The sequence below is a fragment of the Lissotriton vulgaris genome, chromosome 9 (assembly GCF_964263255.1).
Source record: "Lissotriton vulgaris chromosome 9, aLisVul1.2, whole genome shotgun sequence".
In the NCBI taxonomy this organism is placed as follows: Eukaryota; Metazoa; Chordata; class Amphibia; order Caudata; family Salamandridae; genus Lissotriton; species Lissotriton vulgaris.
In genome coordinates this window covers 477,993,643-478,018,876 of record NC_141697.1, presented here as the reverse complement: position 1 = coordinate 478,018,876, position 25,234 = coordinate 477,993,643, and the positions used below count along the sequence as shown (strand labels likewise).

The window sequence follows — 25,234 nt, the reverse complement described above, 5'->3', positions numbered from 1 at the left end:
TGAAATCCGCATTGACAGGGCGCACAGGGTAGGCCTGGCGCTCCGAGCACCTGCTCCCCCACCTGATATTCTGGCCTTCCTACCTGACTTTCCCTTGAAAGAAAGAATCCTGAGAGAGGCACGCCAGAAACAGCCTCTCCAATATCAAGGCTACCAAGTGGCATTGTACCAAGACCTCTTGGCCATCACCCTGCAAAAGAGGAAAGCCTTTAGGGTGGCCACAACGTTCTTGCGCGACAAAGGGATCCCTTATTCCTGGGGTCACCCCTTCAGGCTAATCTTTAAATGGAAAGGGGCCCTGCATCAGCTTAGATCTCTACAGGACACATGTGCCCTGCTGGGCATCTACCTCGACGAGGACTCAAAGGAGGAGGCAGCTTTGCGACCCTCACAGGAGAAGTCACTGCAAACCTCGCGAGATGGCAGCGAGTGGGACGCAGACGTTCGCCCAAGGCCAATCTTAAACCAGACCCAGCGACAATGGCGCAGGAACAGGTTTTGGCTATCTAGGAAGTGTCTAAGGACACAACGGCATTGAACTGATGCAGCAACGACAGGGGGGTTTTCTTTGCACTGAGACCACGTGGGTCTGAGGGGGGGACGGGCGGGGGGCCAACGAGGTCGCCACTGCCACACACTCCTCCATGTAACGTTACCACAGGCCTGAACAGAGTATTGATAGGCCTGGGACTATGACACACACTTGGGAGTTCCTGGTTGGGGTTAGGGAGGGGGGGAGGTGGACAGAGGGTGTTGGAGCTCGAGAGGGGGTTGGGGGTCGACGATTGTGGGAGTTCTCTATTGGGGTTCGGGAGGGAAGGAGGGACTGGGGTGTTGGGGAAGGAGGGGAAGGGCCCCTCTAACAGTGTGTCGGAAGGGGCAGGGCTCAAACATGCGACAGGACAGAATGTCCCTATAATCACCTAGCACATACTACCCATTGCTTTCAGGATGACAGATACCACCTTAAGAATTTTGACTCTAAATGTAAAAGGCCTGAACAATCCCATTAAACTGAGGCCGGTGCTTTCTTATCTGGAAAATTCAGGGGCTGAGATTTGTTTGATCCAAGAAACTCACCTGCTTTCGAAAGACTGGCATAGGATGAGGTCCCGCGCATTTCCCCACCAATTCTCCTCCACACCGTATAAAAAAGCAGGGGTTGCGATTCTGGTGTCTAAACAATTTCGAGGACAGGTCAAGGATAAGGTGGGGGAGATCAAAGGTAGACTGGTAGCTCACAGCATATTGGTGAGTGGCCAGCAGATAACGGTGGGGTCTCTTTATACACCAAACACGGGGCAAGAGCCATTTCTACGGAACGCCCTTGTGCGCTCCTCAGCTTCTAGGGGGGACCTTAATTTAGTAATGGACACTGACAAAGTAGGTCAGGGCACAGGTATGGCAGCGCAGGCGCTATCTCCGGGGAAGGTAAAGAATGGCTGCAGCAAAGAGGGTTCGTGGACTTGTGGAGAGCTAAACACCCAGGAATGTCACAATACACTTTCTACTCTCATCTACACCGCACCTATGCTAGATTGGACCACTTTATAGGTTCTTAGGAGCTGGAGGCTTGGGTAGTAGATGTGTGTATCACTCCGGCGGCTATTTCTGATCATGATGCGGTGGAACTTACACTCAAAGTGCCCACGGTTAGGAGGCCCCCGGGTGGGTGGAGATTAAGAGAACCCCTCCTGCAGCATGCAGATGTAGCTCGGCAACTCCATAAGTGCATCACCGAGTAATTAGCAATCAACAATAGTCCAGAGACGCCAGTGTCAGCACTGTGGGGGTCCCTGAAGGCGGTGGTGTGCGGCAAACTTATTGCGGTGGCAGCGGTGGAGTCCAAGGACAGCAAAGTGAAACGTGAGGCCCTAACAGCCCAAGTCGTAGAGCTGGAGCGGGTCCACAGTCGCACTGGAGCTCCCAGTCCCAGGGTCTGGAAGCAATTGAAGGTGGCTAGAGCCCAATTGGCGGGACTGGGCATCGATAGGGCCGAATATGCGGCCCTCCGCCTGCGACATACTTATTACGTAGGAGGGAACAAGACTGGTCGCCTCCTTGCCAGTGCACTGAAGGCAAAGGTCCAACGCTCGAAAATCCTGGCCTTGCGTGACCGGAACGGGGACGAAATTCGGGATTTCACAATGATTACGCCTCATTATACTGTGCCAAAATAGTCCCGGGAGCGGACGCCGATGCCTATCTGAGAGGTACCGCCACTACGGCACTAATCTCAGCGAGCGCAAACACACTAGACACTCCCATCCGACTTGACGAGGTAGTAGCGGCAATATCCCGCCTCAAACCCCTAAAATCTCCTGGCCCCGACGGCTTCTCCGCCGGTATTTATAAAACTTTCTGCCCGCTGCTTGCCCGGATACTCACTCGGCTTTTTAATTCATTCCAATGCCCGGGTTCCATTCCATCGGACATGTTGGAAGCGGAGATCGTGGTGCTGCCCAAACCGGGCAAGGACGCTACACAATGTTCGGCGTTTCGACCCATTTCCTTGCCTAACTTAGATCTCAAGCTGTTTACGGGAGTGCTGGCGGCGCGACTTGGAACTTGTTTACCCGGGATTATTGAGCCGGACCAATCAGGTTTCGTCCCGAGTCGGCAATGTAGTGACAATACTAAGCGATTCCTACATCTGGTCGATAAAACCCACTTCCAGCAATCAAACTCGGTCTTAGTAACTATCTAATGATGCTGAAAAAGCGTTTGACCGTGTCGATTGGGGTTTCTTGCAGAAGGTTCTGACGCATTTTAGAGTGGGTGAACGCTTCCAAGCATGGGTTGCGAGTTGCTATCACCGCCCCAAGGCGCGGGTTTGCATAGTAGGCCTACGATCCAGCCCTTTTGAAATCCAACGCGGTACACGACAGGGATGCCCCCTTTCCCCCCTCTTGTTCGCGCTTTACGTCGAACCGCTGGCACAAAAGGTACGTGATAATCCGAACATACGGGCATAATGTTCGACGGGGAACCACATTCTATAGGCCTATATTCTGACGACATCCTGGCGGCTCTTGATCATCCAGAGAGCTCTGTACCAGCATTTCTGGAAGAAGTGGAATCCTTCGGAAGGGTGTCTGGCTTCCGGATGAACAGAGGGAAATCACTGATTCTGCCGTTGGGCAAGAATGCACGCTCTACCCATGACACACCAGGGTATGGGAGGGATTTATTGACGCAGCCACAACTTCCGTATTTGGGTATCACCCTTACTCCGTCCATGGAGAAGACGGTTGCCCTCAATTACACCAACCTCACATCGCAGATCCATAAAGACCTGGCGCGCTGGACCAAACAACCGCTCTCCTTGTTAGAAAGGATTGCAGCAGTGGAAATGTCGGCCCTTCCCAAGATTTTATATATTTTTTAAACTATTCCAGTGCCCCCACCGGCCTGGACTATCGCGAACCTACAAACAGCTCTCCAACATTTTATATGGGGGGGAAAGAGACCACACTTACATAAGCAACTGGCATACAGAGGGATGCACGAAGGCGGCCTGGGGATCCCTAATCTCCAACAATACTTTCAAGCAGTACAATTGCGCTATTTTGTAGAGTGGTACAAGCCAAAATCGGAGAAGAGGTGGCTCTTCCAAGACAGGGCCATGGCCCAGACGTCTCTGTGGAAGATACCGTTCCTCCACTGATCTCACAGGCCACGTTACCTCCAGAATTCACCTATTACGAGCACCATCTTGAGAGTATGGGACACGGTTGCTGTTAAGCGGACCCTTACCACTTTCCCTACCCCGCTCACCCCTCTCTGGGACAACCCCGAGTTCCGGCCTGGCACTGACCCTCAAGCATTTCCACAGTGGCGGAGGTCTAGCTGTAGATCAGCTGGTCATATCTTCGATTTACAAGGCTTTCTTCCCCTTTCGGAGCTCACTCGGGGATATGATATCATCTCGCCACAGCTCTTTCACTACTTCCAGCTCAGGCATTGGCTCACACAGCCCGAACAAGCCCCATTAGTTGTTCGGTACATGGCTGGTACTGAAAAATGGCTGGTTACGAAAGAATCAGATAATGGTCTTATCAAAGAGTTATATAAGAACCCCCCCCCCTTGAAACACACCACGCTGCGGGGCGAAGACGCTGGGAAGAGGAGCTGAGGAGGACACTATCGCATTGTGAATGGCATTCGGTCTACTACAGGGCCAACCACACAGCCCGGAATGCCGCGGGCAGGGAAATGGCGGTGAAACTAGCTACATACTGGTACCTCACCCCTGTGAGGCTTAACAGAGGCAACCCGGCCCGCGGCGCATCCTGCTGGAGGGGTTGTGGGGAAAAGGGCACCTTGACTCACCTACTCTGGGACTGCACAGAAGTCAGGGAGTATTGGACAGCAGTACTCAACGACATAGATAGTTCATTTGACACTGAGATCCCTAGATTTCCAGCTTACACCCTCCTTGGTCTTCCAAACACACTCACATTCCCTTTGAAATCAGTAGGAGGACGCCAGATGGGCATTGCGATGCAGGCTGCATCCCAACACATCTTATCCCTCTGGGGGACGAACACCCGACCTTCTCACACGGGGTGGCTGCATTAACTTTGGTTCACACTGGGAATGGAGCCTATCCAAGCCACACTCACACAATCAGCAGCATCATTCCAAACAGTCTGGCAGCCACTGCTTGCACTCCTTTCTAAAGAATTCAACGAAATCACATGCCCCAGATACCTCCATTTGCTACGCCTGACAGATGCCAAGAATGACCCTCTTGGGCCCGCAGAGGGAACACACTGAGAGCGCTGTGCATGCTAAGATCTATACTCTGAGAATCCAACACACTGGTTGGGGAGGAGGGAGGTTTGGGGGTGGGGGGCACGTTTGGTTTTCCTTCTTATGGTTGTTTCCGTTAAACAGGCTGTATGATAGCTTTTCGCTTTCCACTGCCACCCAGGGGCCTACGAAATCCGAGAGTTTTATGTTCAGCCTGTCGGAAAAGATCGCCCAGAATGCTTATCACTCATTTTGGTGGCTTCCATATTACTTTGTAATGCCTGTGATTTTCATTGAAACCAATAAAAATAAATTAAAACAAAAACTGTGATTGACGTACGTAATTGACCTACTATGTCGCAGTGTTTCAAATCTTTATTTAATGCCATGTTTTCATTTATATATCAGCTTTGAAGCTTGATTTCACTAGCTCATGTGCACTATAACAATTAAATGTTCATAATAAAATGCGGATGTCCCAATAAAAAAGAAGGCCCATAGTGAAGTAGTTTTAGGATTTCTAAAGGTGCTTATTTTCAACCAATATCTTTTTTCCATTATTTTCCCTTGAAATTACAGTTACCTCACAACCGCTGGTTGGCGTATATTGCACCCAGGATTATTGCAGTGATTTTATGTGGGATATCATATCTCCTTTTCTATAGTGTCATTTCTCAGATCTCGTGTGTACTGATCCACATCTATCTTGAGTATTGTACAAAAGGACACCCTTTGCAGCATCTGTAGACCTTGCCAATGCATGTTTTTTTCTCTTTCCCCAACAAAATCACCACAATTGTCTGGATTTGCATTTTAGAGCGATTTACTATTCCTTCAGAATCCCACCCTTTATTATAATGTGATCTATCAGGGTCTTTAAATATTTGGATATTTAGGACGAGTGCGTCAAAAGATTGAGCGGGCAAGATTCATAAAGCATTGCAAATGGTATTAGCAAAGGTTTGCTCAAGTGCTTGATGAAGATACCCGAAACATCACTAGAATTGCTTCTGTGTAAATATGTGGGAATGTGGTATAAGACCGCTGGTATACTTCTGGTATACTCCAACAATTTTCTCACTTGATCCTGAGAGAAAATCCTCTGAATTAAGTCTAGACTACAAGGTTTGCCTTGTCTAAATAGCTGCAGTCACTGTTTTGAAGTTAACATTGAGGTTGAAATTCTACCTTGTGTTCCAGTTTCTAACAAGTCAAATCGTTTTACTCTTAGAAACCCTAAAATGGCTTACAACTATCTGTAACTCGCTTGTTGTATCTAGGTAGATAATTACTTGGATATGGTTGGCATTCCATCAGCTCCTGTACCTCTGCATGCATTTTTTGTTTTTCTGGAATATATTGGGCAGAGTTATGGGCACTTTTTTCAATATTACATAATGATAGTGCCCTAAATTATTTCATGGGGTACTTATTATGATAAAGTGGTCTCAGCCATTACACAAATATTATTATCATTATTTTATCAATATGCTTAATGTTTTTTGTGTTTAGGATTTGTGATTTGATGCATTAGACATTTAGCCATAGCTCTCTCGTTCTAATTAACCCTCCATCTGTTTTTGCACTGGTAATTATTAGGGTAAGAAACATGGAGAAATTGCACATCCACCTGTGCTCCTCATGTATACTCCATGTTTCTTCGTTCTAATATCTAACATGTAATTGAACTGGAAAGCTAGGTCTATTAAACAATTGAGCTGGAAGTTATAAAGTTGGACTTCCCCAGGAGTTTAAGAGCCCGATTACGGGTTTGGTGGTAAGGGAGCAGGCCACAATGCAACCGGCCTGCTCCTACACTGGCAAACAGGACCGCTGCCCGCCATGTTATGAGTAATTTCGTGGTCTGGCAGGCGGCATGGCGGTCCTGCTATGGTGCAGTACAAAGGCTCATATGTGAACCTTTGAAGTGCACCACTGCTGGACCACCAATGCACGTTCCTGCACTGCATGGACTGTGCAGTACTTGCCGTGCAGGAACAGGGGTGCATGCACGCAGGGGGGCACAACGTGTGCCCCCTATCATGCAGGCCCATCCACAGGGGCAAGAGGGGCCCTGTATGTCCCCATTTGTTTCCTCACCACCAGCAGTTTCATGGCATGAGAACCCACATGAGACTGTGGGTGGTGAGGAAACTCATAATATGCTTGGCAGTGCCGCAGTGGAACCACCAAGTCTATTGCGCCCTCAAGACAGCCCTACCACCACCAGGGATCGCGGCTCCCTGGTGATTGCAGCAGTTCTCTGGAGGGCTAAATGCTGTACTCTTAATACGGCAGTCAGACCGCTGGTGCGGCGGTCCCTGACCGCCACCACATCTCCCCTGCAAGCTTGGTGCCCCATGGTCCGCCATACTCATATTTAGGCCTTAAGTCTTTTCTTTGATGGATCATTTCCTCAAATCCAGGTAAAAGTTCATTCCTTAGTGTTTCCTGTAGTGGTGATGAATCACACAAGTGTATTATTCCCACTTCTCTAAAAAAAGATGTCAGAAAAAAGAACTAAAATCTACGCAGAATTTCCTTTGGGAGAGTCTATTGCTGTGTAAGAGCTGAGTCAATCCTTCTGAAAGTTGCTGAATATTTCCTGGCACTATTGTTAGTGGGATGAAGGAAACATTAGTTCATTTTCCAGACCAGCAATTATGGAATATGCAGGAAAAGCTGCACTTTCTAAGTCTAAGTCTAAGAACTGACCTTTAGACACCCCACTAAGGGAGATGAATGGACATGCTATGAAAAGTGCCCACTTGATTTCCTTGCTTCAAAGTATTGTTGGGGCGGAGTTATAAAATAGCAAAATCATAATGCCTCTGGGTGTGAATCATTTGTTCAGCCCATGAGGACACCTAGTTGCTGACTCCAAGCACAAACACAATAATTATTCAGGATAATCGTATTCATAAATGACTTTTTGCTTAGAGCCAACTCTTGTATTGTGGGCCTTAGCCACCAGAAATTTTGTTTGTGATATTTAGCACCTTGGCAGGCTCTCTCTTTGAATCCGGCTGCGGCTGGTTTGGCAAACTAGAGTTTCTTCCCCACCCAGTTTATCATACAGTTTCAAAGAAAAATATTCCATCCAGATTAAAAATGTTAATATTTATTCATTTTTATGGAAAATATGCAAATAAATTGTGGTGAGAACCAGAACACCAGTGAGTGAGACCTCCAGTAGTATCCCACCAAGTCACAACCAGATAGATCTCCCAAGAGAATCTGTCTGTTCTACCTCACCGAATCTCTTGATATTAAAAATAAATAATGCCCAAATCAAACTGCTTTATTGTGAAAATCCTTTCCATTGAATAAATTTCAGGGAGGAAAATGAGAGCACATTTAAGAGAGCCACAGCTCACCCGGTGACTCCCTATTAAAGTATCTTGCCATAAAGCATTCCCGGTTACATTAGAGGATCTTTACTTATTTATTAAATGTATACCTTTGGACATCATAGAGTACTCTGCACCTGAAGATCCCATTAAAGTAGATGCTAATAATCTGTGATCCCATTCAGAGTGTTCTTTCTTTCATGTGGCCACAGGAACAAGAATTGATCACCTCAGTAAAACAGAAAACCACATTCTTAGTCTGGTTTATACAGTGATGTCATTCATTTATAACATCACATCATAAGAAATACAAATTATCAAGTCAAAATTCTTAGAGTGGTATTCCTGCTCACATAGGTAAGCCACCTCATTAAATTTCAATGGTCAGGGTCTGGCCTCGGCTGGATAATCGCAATTAAACCTATGCTGATGAACATAGGAAAAAAGTCAGAATCTTCAGAGCATTGAGAATCAAGCTGCAAGATTCTATTTGAGTCCTTCAAGGTCAGTTACGCTGACCTTGAAAGAGCTCCAATCACTCCCTATTGGAGTGGTGAAATACATCCAGAATAATGTGTACTGTCTTTAAAGTGTCTAAGAGAAAACGCCTACATTACCAGCTGAAGCGGGCACCCCCCTAAGTCCCTATTTGCAAATTCAGGTCTGGAAATGTAGGAGTGGCCTTCCAAGCATATTGAATGAAAAGAAGCACAAAGGTGAAAATTTAACAGTATGGTTGCAATAACTCTCAAATTCTTTTCTTTCACACCTTCAGACATCTCTGAAGACATAACAATTAAAGGGGGTCTTTGTCATATACCAAACCAAATCTGGACTACTCTCAATCTGCGTGAAATGTACAAGACACCTACAAGTAAGATACTAATGATGCCTCACTATCCACCACCCAATGTACTCACATTTCTATTATGGCATACTACTATGACAGATATCCTTTAGTTTGAGGCTCCAGCTAAGACTATTATACTCAGAATTTATAGTTACTGCAAAGTGGTAGAAAGACAACAAACCAATATTCTATAAAGCACCGTAATAAATAAGCAAGAGTGGCCTCCATCCACATGTGCTTTCTACCCCTCATATAAACAGACTATGTCCTCTCCTTTCCTTCTAGTCCCGCAGCCACGTCCTGGTCCGGAGCCCTTCAGCAAAGCAAAGTCTTCATTCTTAGGCAACTGAAGTATTTTGTACATTGACCTGAATGGACTACAGATATTGGTTTAAGACGCGTTATGACATTCTGTAGAAATATAAATTAAAGAAGTGGCATATAACACTTTTTCAATGTATTTCTATTTTATAGACTTTCTCTCCCACATTTTTATCATTCAAAGTCTTACTTAATTTATTATAGGGACAACACAATTATTATGTTTGGTAATGCCCTCTTGATTTGTAATGCTTTAGTTTTGTCAAAATATTAAATAGTGTGTTTTTACATCTTTAAATTATGTTGCTCAAAGGAAATCCTTGTCTTTTGCTGCAAAAAGAAAAGCAAACATGGGTTACTGTAAGAAGCCCTAGATCTAGCTTTGTGTTGAATGTCCTTAACTGATTGTTAGCTCTTTTATGGTACTTTAGTTTGCACTTACCCATGATTCTTCAGATTGAGGATTTAGAGAAATCCTCACAGATAACCTTAGGTTTTCTAACTTTGTAATTACAAATTTTATGCAGACCATAAACTTATTATACAAGGAAAAACATATCAGTCTTGTAAATTACACTACACATTAACTCAGAATATTACTCCATAAAACCTGCGATAGATCGTTTTTGACAATTTGCTGTTATACTGGGATATCTGTCTTCGCCTACATTGCTCCACATTCAGTTCTGGAAGATATACTGCTTTTAATAGATTTAGGATGGGAGAAATTTTGAGATAAAAATTGCCATAATTATGTAGTGCAAGCAGTGACTATACAACTTCTTTGTAAGGCAGGACAGTCTGTTCCATTTTCTCAAGTCGTGGAACTGAGAACCTTCATTAAGCTCCCCAGTAAATCTATCCCCAGGTGCATGAAAACACTCTTTATAAAATTGATCATATAACCCCCACACCTACTTTTGCTTCCAAAGACTCTTGTGTCTGTGGGAGTTGTCCATGTATACTTTGGGAAACTATTAAAGCATCATTTTCATTCACAATTATTCTCTCCTAATAGCTCTTCTGCTGGTAGATGGATATCTGATGCTGGCTGTACATGTTATTGTGGATTTTATTGAACTAATGGCCCAACAGATAATGAAAATAAATTCAGCAACAGCGCTTACCTCTATTTGCTACCTTTAAAACTGTACTTCTTCAGAAACCCAAGTCTCTTCTGCTCAACTTAAAATCTTTTAACCAATATTTAGGTTTGAGCCTCTTGCCAATCAATCATTTTGTGGTTTGATTAATGAACAAGTGGTCATACCCTACAAGTTGATAGTTTCTCAGATATTTGTCCTACTGTTGATGCAAACATAGCTAAGCAAACAGAATGTCATTTACATACACCAGCTATGCTTCACAGAATTATGGGAATACCTATTTCAATGTTGCAGTCAATTTCTAGCTTTACGCTAAGCACAAAAGACTTTAAATTGTAATTACTAACTGTTGGAAAGTGGGTTATTAGTAGTGGTAATATGTATCTACCACTGACAATAAGACCACCAAGACAATATAGGGCTCAGAATAGGTCTTAGAAAATTATTCCCATGCTCAACCTTCGGTAGCTTGGCTGTGAGTAGGCTGGCTTAACTTCAAAGACAGGTATGTAAAGCATTTAAAAACACCAATTCAGTAAATTATTTAGACACAAGCCGCAATAAAAATCCAACACTAACTTAAAATGACACCAAAGCGAAATAAATCCAATGTAGGGAACCGTAGATATACATTTTCAAGTATTTAGCACTATATAGCACTTAGAAACCAGTAGCACCTATTTGGACATCTGGTCGCGCTAGAAAGGAACAAAGTCAAAGTTTCAAGCCAACCACAATGGAGCCCTGCACGGCTACCCCTCGCGGTAGGTCTGAGTCAAAGTTTTCACCTTGTGACATAGAAACTTTTCTGGAGCTTTTCTTCCGGGGGTCCCTTGAAGCTCTCACCTAGACTGGATTTGGTGAGGGTTTGCTGGCTTGCCTTACAACGAGCTCTCGGTCAAACTACTGGAAGTCTAACTTCCGCAGCTTTCCAGCGGGACGAACCAGAGATCCAGGCTGCCTGGTGGTTGAATGTGGGAAGCACGACTCTTGCGGTTGGTCCCGGTCACCTTTCCTACATTTGGACTTAGAACGTTTTACAGAGCTTTTTCTTGCAGGGTCCCTCGATGCTCTTCACCAGGCCGGGTTCAGTGAGGGTGTGCCAGCTTGGGTTTCAGCCTACTCCCGGTCAAACTCTGGAAGTTGTACATCCGGAGCTTTTCAGCGGGATGATCCTGGTCTGCAGGCCGGCTCGTGGTTGAGGGTCGCCAGCTTGGCTGGCCAGGTCGAGCCAGTCCCTTTATGGAGCTTTTTTTCATAGTTGTTCCAAGGTTCTCCAAACTTCTGGAACGTATTCTTGAAGTTCCCCAAAGGTTCCCAAAGTGTCCAAAACTTACTCTAAAGGTCTGGAAGCTCCAAATGATTCTTGTAAGTTTTGGGACTTTAGTTCCCACAATCCACTTGGAATAATCCTTACAAATTCACCCTTAGTAATCCAGGCTGAGGATTCTTGGTGGTGATGTTCCAGGTGAACTCTGTTAACCTGTCGCTTGCAGGAAGCCCACTCTTTAGTCCTTTTGAAGCCAGGTAGGTCCACAGGGCGGTAGCTACAGATTGTGCAGCAGGCACAGGCTTCAGAGTGCAGGGCCTCGTTGGTGCAAATCAAACTTCCAGTATGAACCCTTCTTCTTCCTTAAGTTTCAAGCAGCAAATCTGATGAGCTCTGCCCCTCTCAGATACTTATTCCAAGTTCTGTGGGTCAAGCAGGGGGACACTTCTGTCCACTGAGGTGCAGGGCAACACTGCAGGGTATGACCACATCCTCCAAAGTGTAGCACTATCTTTTCCCAAAAAGCACAATTTCTCTTAAATTCATCTTGGCTGATTTTCTAGCAGAGAGAGAAAAGCTAACTGAAATAGCCTACAATATGGCTCATCTACATACGCTATCTCCTGCCTTAAGCCTGCTATCTGGCTGGGTTCAGAGGATAGGGCTGTAACTGACCTGAGTTACACTGTCTGTCCCCTCCTCTCTTTGAATAAGATGTTTACGATCTCTCTCCCTGCCATAGCATTCTTGTGTAGGAGAACCCAGTATGGCTCCCTGACCCCCTGGGCTACTTAGCACCTTATCAATGCAGCCTGGCTAATCCACTTGACTCTCTCCAATCAGATCAGAGCTGTAGAGGGCTGAATATTGGCTTACAGACAAGAAAGTCTTATAACTACTTGTCTGTACATTTTAGAATAAATTCAACAATACCATATGGTTGGATCCATCAATACCATTCTACGAAGTTCTTGAATGATATTTTTATCACCTCAATGACGTTAGTTATTATTTAATTACTTCTTGCCATGTTATATTATGTGGCTGGGGATCTGCAATTTGGAACATTAACTGGGCAGTTTCTCCAACAACAGGGCTTAGAAAATATATTTGATTAGGACCCAGACTATTGCTACAGGACCCCACCCCTAGAAACCTAGGACTTTAGGGGTTTTAAATATGTATAAATATTACAGATCACTCCACAGTGCTCCTAGCACAAAAGTCGATTTTGAACGCATTTCACCACAATGTTGGGAGTAAAATGTGCAATTTCACTAAATCCTGGGCATAAAAAAAATCATTTTTATAAATTTCCTCCTTATAAATTCCTGACCCCCCACCCATGGTACATCTAGGGGAGACCCTGGGGGTACCTTATATGCCCAAACATTGTAGTTTATCAATTTTAAGTGCCCTAAACGCCAAAGTTGAGTTTAAGCACAATTTGCATTTTAAAGACAGTCCTGCAACACAGGGCTGCTTTTAAACAGACCTCCGGCATCAGCAGTGCACACATGCAAGTGCAGAAAAGCTGCTGGCCTTTAAACTGCCAGGCCCTATTATATACTAGGGTCTTAAATGTAGTTTTAATCCTCCTGCCCTATTATAGGCTGGGGCTTTATAGGCAGGGCAGGACTGCCCGTAGTGGGCACCAGGCATTTCCCTGGTGGGCTAGAAGGGAGGTGGGGCCCGTTTTTTGACCGGTGGGGGCTGTTTTTGTTACTGGGGCCAGTTTTGCAGCAGTGCTGCAAAATCAGCCCCATGTACCAAAACCGCAGCAGCAGTGGTACTGCCAGCACCATCCCCCCTCCCCTCGGGCCAGTCGGATGTAATTGCCAGGGCAGGTTTGGTATCCCAGTCCGGCCCTGATTATAAGGAAGGTCATGCCAATCATAGGGGTACCCTACCTAACCCTTAGTGTACCCGAGTGTATGTAGGTGTTTTATGTGTATTCTAAATGTCTTTTCAGCATAGCACTGGCCCTGGGCCTGGTTAGGCAGAGCCAAGGGATAGTCAGAGTCAGTTACCCCAGTACTAGTCAGCAAAACGTTGGGGGCACCCAGGGCACGGGATGGCTTTGCAACACTAAAATGCAAGCCTTTTCAATTATGTCATAGTTTGGACTGGCTGTGTGAACACACCGGACATTAAAATTCAGTAGGGTTTTCAGTGTGTGTAAAAATATGCAAATACTCTCAGCTTGCTTTCCATAACAGTAAAAGATCTTGTATGCATTTGTATGGCTATCCTAGAAACCTGATTGAATCACACTATTTTTTTTATTACAGGCACAGTCGTAATCGCGCTTAAAATTCTTGATTTAAATGTTTTGTATTTCTTTGTTTACAGAATTTGGATATACATTTAGTGATGAAAAACAAACTTTGCTCTGAAGCTCTAGAGGAAGCTGAGCACAGAGTCCAGCAAGTGAAAAACCAAACAGATGAAGTAGACATTTCCCTACAAAAAGTTGAGGTAAGGAAATATTCCTATTGTAAGTGATGCTAATACAACCAACGCAGTATTCAGCACACAGGGGCCATGCGTGCTGTCTAGAAGAAGTCCACCAATCTTAGCAAAGTGCAGTCCAACCATTTAGTTTGGACATATTGTGCCTTGATAATTTCACAGGACATGGGGGTAAGGGCACCAAGCCAACTCATCTTGGCTCAAATGTGAATAAACTGCCGCCACCAGAGCTGACCCTATATCGCGGCACACCCACTGAAGTTTGCCTCAGGAGTAGCAAAATCATTTAATTCAATGGCCTAACTAAACAATGACACGTGGTGGTATAAGAATTTCCGGTTTGTCTGGGATTGGTTGGCCAAACTTGTATGGGGCCTGCCCTACACTTCTGATTCAAGGAACAGAGCTTTAGCTGCATTAAGAAAGAACAAGTCGGGCTTTGTGTTTTGGGTCAAAAGCATTTGCTGCTGCTGTGACACCCATGTGTGTGACACCCTCGCTCATCCTGAACAGGAAGCCCTTTGATGGGATTCATTTTGAGAGTTGCACTATGAACACCCGTCTCACTTTCCCTTTTCTCCCTTCATGTCTTTCCTTTTAACTCGTTCTACCTCTTTTTCTTTTCTTCTTTTTTTCTGCTTCTTTCCTGGCCATTTTTCTTTCATCCATCTTTTCGAGCATTCTTTTATTATTGTTCTTTTCTCTCCTTTCTTTTGTTCCTTTTGTCCTTCCATTCTTTCTTTCATATCTTCCTTCAGTAAAAAGTGCCTAGCTTGTTAACACTATCTTTTTATTCATCAACGTGTAGTTCATCATTGTCTGAAAATGATACCACTGGGCAAGGGGATGGGTGTATCTCTATGTCCTAGCAAGTTAGGAAGGGTGCACTCTTTTCCCGCACTTTGAAGTGGAGTGGCGCAGCTCTCTGGGCGGAAGGTTGCCCCTGCGTGGTGTTGTCTCTGAGTCAAGATTCACGACGCCTGAAGGAAAACACTCCCTAAAGTACAACAGCTGATAAATCCTCTCCTGTTTTATTGTGACTGCAGGAGCTTTACGACGAGTTACAGCGAAAGAAACACCAAGTTTTATCTGCGGAGAAAGAGGTCTTCCCTGAGAGCGCCATCGAGACTGAAGGCCTGGCAGAGAGCGCGCGCGTTGAGGCCCACTGGGACAGGCTCCTGCAAGAGCTGCGAAGCATCAAACACGAGAAACAGGACCAGAGAGACGCGCTGAATCGTTACCACGCGACCCTTGGCGCTGCAAAATCGTTACAGGCAAGACTGATTGTGGAAAAGGAAAACGTAAAAATGTAAGTCATTTGCCTTGAAAGTTATAATATTTTTAAAGTTGTGATGGCAAAGCTCTCATATATTTATGCTTTTAGCAAATATTTTACAATTTCGGTTGTCTCATGGGCATTTTCTTATATTATTCTGCTTTCTGCATTAGAGACTGGGCCAGTTTTTGGCTTTTGCCTCGTAATTTGAGAGTAGAACACACATCGCTGTAAGGCCAGCAGCCCAGCTCCGTCAGTTCAGTGTTGTTGTCCACACTTAAGACATCTAGCGATAACGGGTTCTAATCCCTACGAAATTGACTCAAAGTTCCATCCTTTTGAGGTGTATGAGGTGAGTACATTTACAATTAATTAACAGTTACACCAGTTAGTTACACCGCTTAGAAACATCATGCGTGCCGCATATAATAAAAGTTATTATCGCATGCATACAGCTAACATCATGGATGCAGAAACTAAGGGATGTCCTTGGCACCCTGTTTACTTTTATAGAATTTACGTAGTAGAGAAGTATGTGGACGCTTTACATTCATTAGCTTGTACAGTGTCACCTTAAAAAAGTGTCAATTTGAAGAAGAAAAAAAGACAGATCAGAGAGCTTGATTTTTATTTATTTATTTATTTAATGAGATTTTATATAGCGCAAACATTACCCGAAGGCGTCAGAGCGCTTTACAAAAGAACCAGTTTCGTTACATAAGGACTTTGGATTACATGAGTTACATACGAGATACAGAGAAAAATTGCAAATGTACAAGTTGTAAAGTCACTCAAGGAAGAGGAATAAACTCTAAAAACACATAGGAATGGTGGTAAGTACAAAGGTCTACTACATATACTATTGGTTAGAGTTCTATATATGCAAATAGGAAATTCACCATTACATAGGAACATAAAAAACATTACACAGTTTCATGCCACAAGATAGCCGGGGTGGCGGGGGAAAGTAAAAAGGTCGGAATGAGGAGCGGAGCAGGAGGATCAGGTAAGGGTGAAAAAAGAAAAAGTTGGGGTTAATGTCAGCAAAACCGGCTGTGGACCCGGTTGATGATGCAGACCCTGGCTTGGAAATATGAGTACTAGATTACTCGGTGCTATGTACCATGCCAACTGTTAGTGGAGGCCAGAGTCACTTTTCACAAACAGCAGTAACTTTGACAGCTGATAGCAGCAGGTAAAGACCAGAGTCCTGTCTAACAAACGAAGAGAGATCCTACTCCGTGCATTACATTGGTAGACACGCGGGAACTGTATATGGCAGGATACCTGACCCACAGGTGTATCCATTGTATTTTAAAGTGGGTCACTCATTTGTATGAGGCGTTCCCATACAGTACCTCCATACAGTAGGATTTAGCACCTACAAACCGCCCAAATCATCGTCCACCATCTTGAATTATAACCCAATGCTCATGGCCCTTGTATAGCGTTCCTTTATGCTGTAGCTCGGTTCATGTTCTACAAATACCTGCACATATATACATACATGCGTGTGCACATAATACCCTGCCCCCAAATGAGAATAGACCCAATATCCTGATGGCTGTCTCGTTACTAAACCCAAAGTGGTCCTCAGTGTGAACTTTGCAAGATTAGCTTTTAGGGTGGGGACGGAGTAAGAAATTGACCAAAGCTTTTGCCCCATGGGGATGTTGTCGCGTACTCTTAAGTAGATGGAAAGCTGGCTCACTGCCGTGCTTTCCATTGGGGTACTATTATATTACAATCAGGTGCAAGGGCTCTGCATACATCCATGCAACACCAACTTTACCAGAATGATCTCAGCTGAGGTAAGTGCTCTACAATATCTCCGCTCAGAAGCAACATGAAATGATGCAGGACACTTCAGGTGCAGCTGATAACAAGCCATCGTTTTGCCAGACAGCCCTCTCTATTTAAAGCAAATCCATGCCAAAGAGAGGCTGGATATTGATAATTGTGACGTTCCGCTATATTTTGGACACTTCTCTGTTTTATCACCTCTGTGTGCAAGGTGTAATATAGAATTATTGCAGTGGGATCCATAGATATGCAGTCTTGCTAATGTGTGATTTAACTTTGACTTGGCGATTTGAATGTGAATTAAAAAATAAATTAAGTCAAACTTTTTTATTGTTTTATTTTCAGGGGGCCTAATGAAAGCTACACCACCTACCTGGATAGAATACATAATTTCTTAAATAGCCTTCAGACTGAAAAACACATTTTGAGTACGCTGAGAAGGAATCAAGAGATCGCTTCCAAAGATGTGATTGGCCTGGAGAAGGAACTAATGGAAAGTCAAGTAACGCAGATTGAGCAGTGGTGGGAACAAGTGGAACAGAACATGCAAAAGAAACAGCTACACCTTTCAGTGGAAATGGGAGAATTCAACAAACTCAATAAGAAAATTAAGGACTTTAAGAAAGAGCTACAGACACAGGGGGGTCTGCTAGAAGAACGTGACAGCCCAGGAGAGAAGTCTAAACCATCCACACTTTCCCCTCTACAGCTGCAGATCATCAGAAATGAATTTTCTCAAATTAAGGACAAAGCTGAGCTGAAGATTAAAAGAATGTCAGGGCAAATGGAAAGAGAAACTCTGGAAAAAGATGTAAACAATTTAGACTATCAGCTGCAAATGTTGGAGCAACAAGCATCGGGCCAGGGTGAGCTTAGCTCCAGCCCACATTTAGGAAAAAACAAAGTCATACTTTCTTTGAAAAAAGCAATTTTATGGGCTAAGGATACCAAGAGCAAATGCATTTTTGACCAAAATATTGCACTATTTCCAGATGAAGTCAGGGTTCAAATCAGCAGCTGTACTTCTCTGCAGAGAGATATCCTGGATAGGCAGTCCAGTGCGCAGTCACTAACGGATGAGCTTGAACGCCTCACCCCTGAGTTGAATCAAGAAGAAGCCATAATGGCCTTTATGAAGGAACTGGGGGTTCTACACCAGGCTCTTACAACTATCTCAAGTGATAGGCTGCAGCAGTTAGAAGCCACCTTGGGAAAGAGAGAAGAGCTCTTTGCGGAAATCAAAAAAGTTAAAGACTGTCTCAAGTGTGAGGTAGACACTGTTCCAGATGTAAACCAAACCCTAACCCGGGCAAAATTGGACCAACAACTGAAAGAGCTGCAGGACAAACAAAATGCATTGCATGAAGGTCAGAATCTGATTTTGTCACTCATGAATGAAAGGAATGAGTTACAAAATGAACTGAATGTTTCAGAAAAATTGTTTCTTATTGACCAGTTATACATTCTGAAGAGCAGGATAAGTAGGGCGTGCATTGTGACGAAAAATAAAATCTGTGAGGTAAATAACAAAATAAAGACCTATGTGGATTTAACAAACCAAGCTAATTCATTGCTCCAGGATCTGAGGGAACTACAGAATAATGTATTAGTGTTGAGCACCATCGAAAAATCAGGAACCAGTAAGGACGTAAAAAACAAGCTGATAGGTTGTAAACATAAAATTCTATCTGCGCACTCTACGTTCTTACGGATACTGGAGGACAAGGAGGCATTGGCATGCCTCGGCCTAGAATGGGACAGCCCTCATCTCCTTGAAATCCCAGCTTTGTGTGAAAAAATCAGAGGTGAAACTGAGATGCACCTTCAGCGCCTTGACAGGATCTCTGAAGAAAGCAACAGGTATGACTCCTTCTCAAGTGAAATCAAGAGTACAGCCACAGCCGTGAAGGATGAAGCTGACATCGCTCTTCAGAGCTTTGACTTAACCGCCGTTCAGAATTTGTACCAAAAAGTAAAAAAACTAATGCTGCTAACTCAAGAAGCAGAAAACCAGCTGAAATCCTCTGAAGCTTTGAGTGCAGAGATGAAAGTGTCAGAGTTGCAGCAGACGAAGAAACAGCAAGAGGACCTGGGGAGATTTCATGAGCTCCTCAGCGGCATGATGGCGGACCTGCAACTGAAACTTGAGGGCAACCAGGGCTTTCAGAGACGACTGGAACGTACTCTAAACACTTTCAAGCAGATTCAGACAGAGCTGCACCAGCCATTCTTAATGGATTTTGAAATCAACCACATTCAAGATGAAAAGGCAAAATGCGAAGCTCTCCTTGAAAGAGTTCAGAAGGAACTGTGTGGGATCAGAGATGTGAGGAGTGCATCGGAAGAAAGCCACGCAGAAAAACTAAATGAAGTGGATGCTCTCAAAATCCAGCTGGACGGAGAGATTTCATTACACATGGTAAGTACTCTGAGCCTGTCTGGAATTTTCATCTCCATTCACCTGGTCGTCATTCTCAGTCCCAGCTATTGGTTACAAATCTTTAAAGGGACTCGGTGTACCAGCTCAAGTGCTATTCAGAATGTTTCTCAAAACATCTGCGTCACACAATTATAGACAGGGACGCAGGGTAGACTGGGAGAACAGTCAGTCGTAGGAGCACCATTTTATGTTAGAGATTTCAAGAAAAATTGAATGGCCCACATGTCTCGAGATGCGGTGTGACGCAGCCGAGCCACCAACCTTTGTGGTTTCACTGATAGGATTAAAAATGAAAATCCAACGGCGGCTAGTCAGTCAGTCAGTCCGCTTAAGGTAACTTATTTTTGTGGAAGTTTTTATATAGCTCAAACTCAACGCAAAGGTATTGGAGCTTTACTTGAGCAGCAGTTATATTACACTAGGCCACTGTGGGCCTGATTCACAAAGGTAAGACGAAAGTCTAAATTTACGATTTTTGGTATTCACAAAGTGCATTTACTACTCTTAAATGCCCTTTGTAAATACTGAAAGGCGGAAAATTCAACTTTTGGTATTCACAAAGGGTATTTACAAGTAGTAGATGCCGATTGTCAATACCAAAAGTTGTAAGGTTAGATTTCCGTCTCAGTTTACCTTTGTGAATCGGACCCATTCTGTTTTTGATAGGCACAGAGAGATTAAGTGATTTCCTCAGAATCACTGGATGTTGAGCTGATGCCGAGACTCGAACCTGGTTCCCCAGTTCCAAAGTCGGTAACTCTGGCCGTTATCCACATCCTCTACCCGAATGTATTTATTACATTTTAGTAGCACAGTTATACCTAACCTTAAGTTCGCTTCTCTTTCAAACAGAGAATAGAAGTTAAAATACAAAATGTATATTGAAATGTTCATTATTTTAGGTATTTAGCATTTCTTGCCTATACCGGGCCTCCCCAGGTGAATACCAAGGCCTTTTGCAGAGTAAATACACCAAAAATACTCTATAATATTTTCAAAGCTATAAGAGAACTTCAGTGCATCGCCACTGTAGTGTAGAAGCTGGTCCCTTAGAGAAGAGCATCAAAACTGTGTCAGCATGTACTGATTTTTTGCACTGCTTACTTGCACACCATTTTAACAGATGGGTCAAAATACTAGCCCCACCTTGTGGAAAACCTAAGACCCCAGTGCAAACTCCTATCTGTGAAAGGGACAGAATTATGAATGGTGCAGTAAAGTTTAACCTCTCTCGATTTTGCCCACGAGCATTTTATCAGGTCAAATCTGACAATATATATCAGGCAAATGCCAGGACATGCAAATATTTAGATTTTTGGGAGTTTTATATAGCGCAAATTTGACCAGAAGGTATCAGAGCACTTTACATGAGCACCATTTGCATCACAGATGGACGCATCCATTTTGTTAGGCACAGGGATATTAAGTAATTTGCCCAGAATCACAGGATGTTGACCGTCCCTGCCGCGACTCAAAATGGTTTCTCAGCTTCTAGGATGACCGCTCTAGCCGTCAGGCTATATCCTCTCCCCTATCTTGGAGCTGAAACTGTCAAAATGTGCATTTTATGCCCCATTTGGAAGGTCCCAAACTGGTAATAGTTGCTATATGTTGCACCTTTTAAATTTAACGTTTCTCAAAATAGTTTTTAAATATTTTTAAATATTCGGATAAATAGCACACCTTTGTCAAGGACACTTGTACTCAGAGTCAAAGAAAACCACCTCTTGTAGGTACGATACAGTGTAAACCCACCGGTAGAACATCACATTTTGAACTGTTAACGTTTGTTCATTCTTTAAATACTGGAGATAACTATCATTCAATTACCTGCTTACACATACAACATGGTGAGCACATTGGTGGCTTCTTCATACCACCAGTTCTAAATCCGTTTTGGTGACATGTCTCTCAGTACATCTACCACCAACTCTATGGTGAGGTTGCAAATTAATTTAATTTTAGAAGGAAATCTTCCATAATCGGTACCCCTGAATGACATTGTCACTGTCTGCATCAGCCGGCGTGACATAATGTTTTTTTAGGGAAATCTAGCATAAAGTCATAAATAGGTATTTTTGTGGAACACAGTTCATAGAAAAAATGTGATTCAAAACTAAGTTGTAAAGTAAGTTTTTGTTGTATGTCACAGTCTGGTGAAAGACAACTTCGATTAGCATATTGACCTACATATTCTGGAATCATGTGTCATAGTATTATAACCATAACACTATTCATAAACTAAACGTAACCTTGGTTATAAATTTTCCTGTCCTGAATGAAACTCTTCCTACTTTATGAGAAGGGTATATTGTAGGCCAACATGCTTCAATCAAACAGTTTCTATCAGAAAACAAGAGTAGTGTTGTAATAAAATGTCAAGATAATTGTATTAAAACCCAGAATAACACCTACAATTTGGTGATTCAAATTGCTTATGGTTTTTGGAACACATATGGGGCCAGATGTATGACCCTTCCAATTTGCGACTCGCAGATATATTTGTTTTGCGACTCGCCACCAATTGGAATTTCCAACAGAGTCTCAGACACTGTTTGCAATTTCTAATGGGGGTCTTATTAATATTCATGAGCCAGGTGCAATTTGCGACCCCATTGCAAATGGCTAGCGCTCCCAGTGATGGTGGCCTGCAGGGGTCATCAGACCACCATGTCTGTGACTGCTTTTTCAATAAAGCAGTTTTTTTTAAAATGCAGCCTGTTTTTCTTAAAGTAAAACGGGATGCATGTAAAAATTAAACGTTACTGTTTAATTTTTTAAGAGTAGCCAGTGGTCTGTGAGACAACTGCCTGCTCTTAAAAAATATTTTCAATGGCAGTCACAAAGGGGAAGGGGTCCCCTGGGGAACTCTTCCCGTTTGTGAGTGGCTTACAATCCATTTGAAATGGGTTGTAAAGTGCTAGTGTTTTGCGGCCGGAAAACAATCTTACATTGAAGTGCGAGTTCTAATAGTGAATCGCAAACCCTATTTTATGAGTCGTTAATAGGTTACTGAGTTGTAAAATAGGGTTTGTAAATAGGGCAGTCCTATCTTGCGGTCACAAACGGGCCAATTTCCCGTTTGCAACCGTAAAATACAGTTGTACTTCTGGCCCCTGGTTCTCTTTGCTTTATGTTAAAGTGGGTACTTCCTTAATGCCTGCTTTGAGATGCGCAGGATGTGCATGTTCTATTGCTTAAATCAATACATGTGTGGTAGTTTTGTGAATGGTTTGAGCATATTTGCCTTAATAGTGATCTTGTTTATTCTACTTAGAGTTTGAATCTAGCATCAGAATCCCAATGCTGACTCCATGCCAAACCATCAATCAGTGCTCTCCGAAAATGCATGCTTCCTAAGTCTCATTCCTATTAAGACTTTTTTTCCAGCATTTGTGCTGGGTGGATAAAGTAGCTGAAGAAAAGTTATAAACCATTACTGTGTAGATTTTCTTCCAAGCAGAGGAAAGGAGCCACTCATAATCTTGGTGCCAGATGCCAGAACGTTGGCCTATAGCAGTGGTGTCTGTGCACTGATTTTAGGAAATGTCAGTGGAATTTGCCTGTGATTGATCACTGGATTTGATTCTCTCGTGTTTTACAGATAGATCTCAGTTATATGCAGTGCCATGTTTTTATTTCTACAAAAAGTGATGGATGGAATACTTGAATTAATCTAAGACACTGGTAATTACGTGGGCCACATGCCAGTCATCTTTATTTTGAGTTGGTGCTTGCACCCCTCATGACTGATATAAGTTTCCTTATATCTGGTGTCACTGCACTTAAAACCTATAAGTCACCCACCCCTATGGTAGGCTCTTCAGTCCTGAGGGCAGGATGCTTGGTTATATGTGTGAGGGTGACCCTGCAGGAGCAGGACACCCCTACAAACCCCAGAGTCAATTTTCCAGGATTTGTAAGCATGGTCAACCATTTTAATACAAATAGGTGACATCAGTCATTATGAGATGTCTAACTATATAGTGACTGCACCGGACCCAGTCATGTTTGGTATCATACCCCAACGCCGACTCCAGTGTTGGAAGTATGATCCCATGTACTGGGGTGGACTTCCATGGCATGCCCCCTGTAATTTCTTTCTATAATAGCATTTTAGTGTCTGACAGCCAGCGAGTGCTGCTGCCACCTACAGACACAATTCTGCCCTCTGCTGCTGAGCCAAGCTCGAGCAGGGGAAGGAGAACAATAGGCTTCCTGTCACAGGGAGATGTGACCACCACCCAGACAGGACTCAGTGTATTGGGCTGTGGTTGGGGGCACTTGCCCGCGCCACCAGACTGCTTTGAAGGGCACATTTGGTGCCCTCCTTGCATACTCCAGTTTGAGCCAATTCAGGGAGCCTTTGGCTCCCGCTCTGGGGCGAAACTGGACAAAAGACATGAGAGCATCCTCCCTTCTGTCCAGCCCCTCCTCTGGGGGGGACCCCTGAGTCCTTCCAACCCTTTCCCTAGGGTACTTAAGGGCTTTCCTATGGGTGGGTCCTTAGATTCGTTGTGGGACAAGACTCAAACCTGAATCCGCAACACTCTTTGACCGTGTGGACACTTGGACTTCGCCTGGAACCGAGATTGCACCAAGGAAGTCTCCTGATGCTCCTGGTCTCACTATTCTGCAAGTCTTCTTCATTGTTTGTGTCTGTGCTTCTTCCAGGATCTTCAACAGACCTGTGGGCATCAAGGACAGTCAAAGTAATCTCTCTTGCAGTGAAGGAGTCACTCCCCTGCATTTGCAGGCACTGCAATGAAGCTGAGCGGTCTGCTGCTCCTGATGTCCCACGGACTTCAAAAGGCTCAGCAACACAGGCGGTGGTCTTGCAACTCCCTCGAGGCCTGACCTGTCCTCTCTGCAACTTTGAGGCCAGTATCCCTCATGGGAACCGCTGGAACCGAATCCCTGTGCATGGCATTGACTTACCAATGCTTGTTTGCTCTGCACTCCAGAGATCTTCGGTCTACAGAAAGCTCTAGCTGCCAGCCTCTCTTCCTGCCAAGTACTGTGTCCTCATGCCATCCTCTAACTGTGGGCCTTCCTCCTTGATGAACTGCTCGAGGTCCTCTTGCGACTCCTGTGCTTTCAGCCTGTGGGTCTTCCCCTGCTTCAGTGGGCACCTCTGCTTGCTCAGGGTCTGCTCTGTCTCTTCCACTTGTGGTGAGTACTTTGGACCTTGCTGGTCTCAACCTTGCTCCTTCTTCGTTCTCCACCCCAGTTGCATCTACCAGAGCTTGTTGGTGCTCCCACCAGACACCGACCCCCTGGTAACTGACATCCAATGTGGGATACTTCATGCACAGCTCCTTGTCTTCCTAACAGGTGCCTGGTCCTCACAGCTGCAGAGACACGGTCACCATCAACTCGTTTGCCTCGTTAAACATTGGTGGGTATTGCTCTTCCATTCCTCCTGGTCACTCCTGAGAGGCAAAGACTCTATCCCCTCTGCTTGCAGGTTCCTCACTTCCAGAATCCACTCTTGGATTCCACTAGACTTCTTCACCTTTTTCTCCAGTGGCACTTTCTCCAAGTCTTCCATTGTCATCTGCAGAGGTTTCTGATGTCTCTTCACCCCCTAT

General features: G+C 44.2%; 1 protein-coding gene across 1 annotated transcript in view; it reads left to right on the top strand.

Annotated features, from left to right (window-relative positions):
• SYNE2 (spectrin repeat containing nuclear envelope protein 2) overlaps positions 1–25,234 on the top strand; it is a 1,750,628-nt gene that overhangs the window by 873,546 nt on the left and 851,848 nt on the right. The window contains exons 86-88 of the mRNA XM_086937933.1: positions 14,005–14,130; positions 15,171–15,433; positions 17,549–19,622. Coding sequence (XP_086794059.1) covers positions 14,005–14,130; positions 15,171–15,433; positions 17,549–19,622 — 2,463 coding nt within the window. The remainder of the gene's footprint in view (positions 1–14,004; positions 14,131–15,170; positions 15,434–17,548; positions 19,623–25,234) is intronic.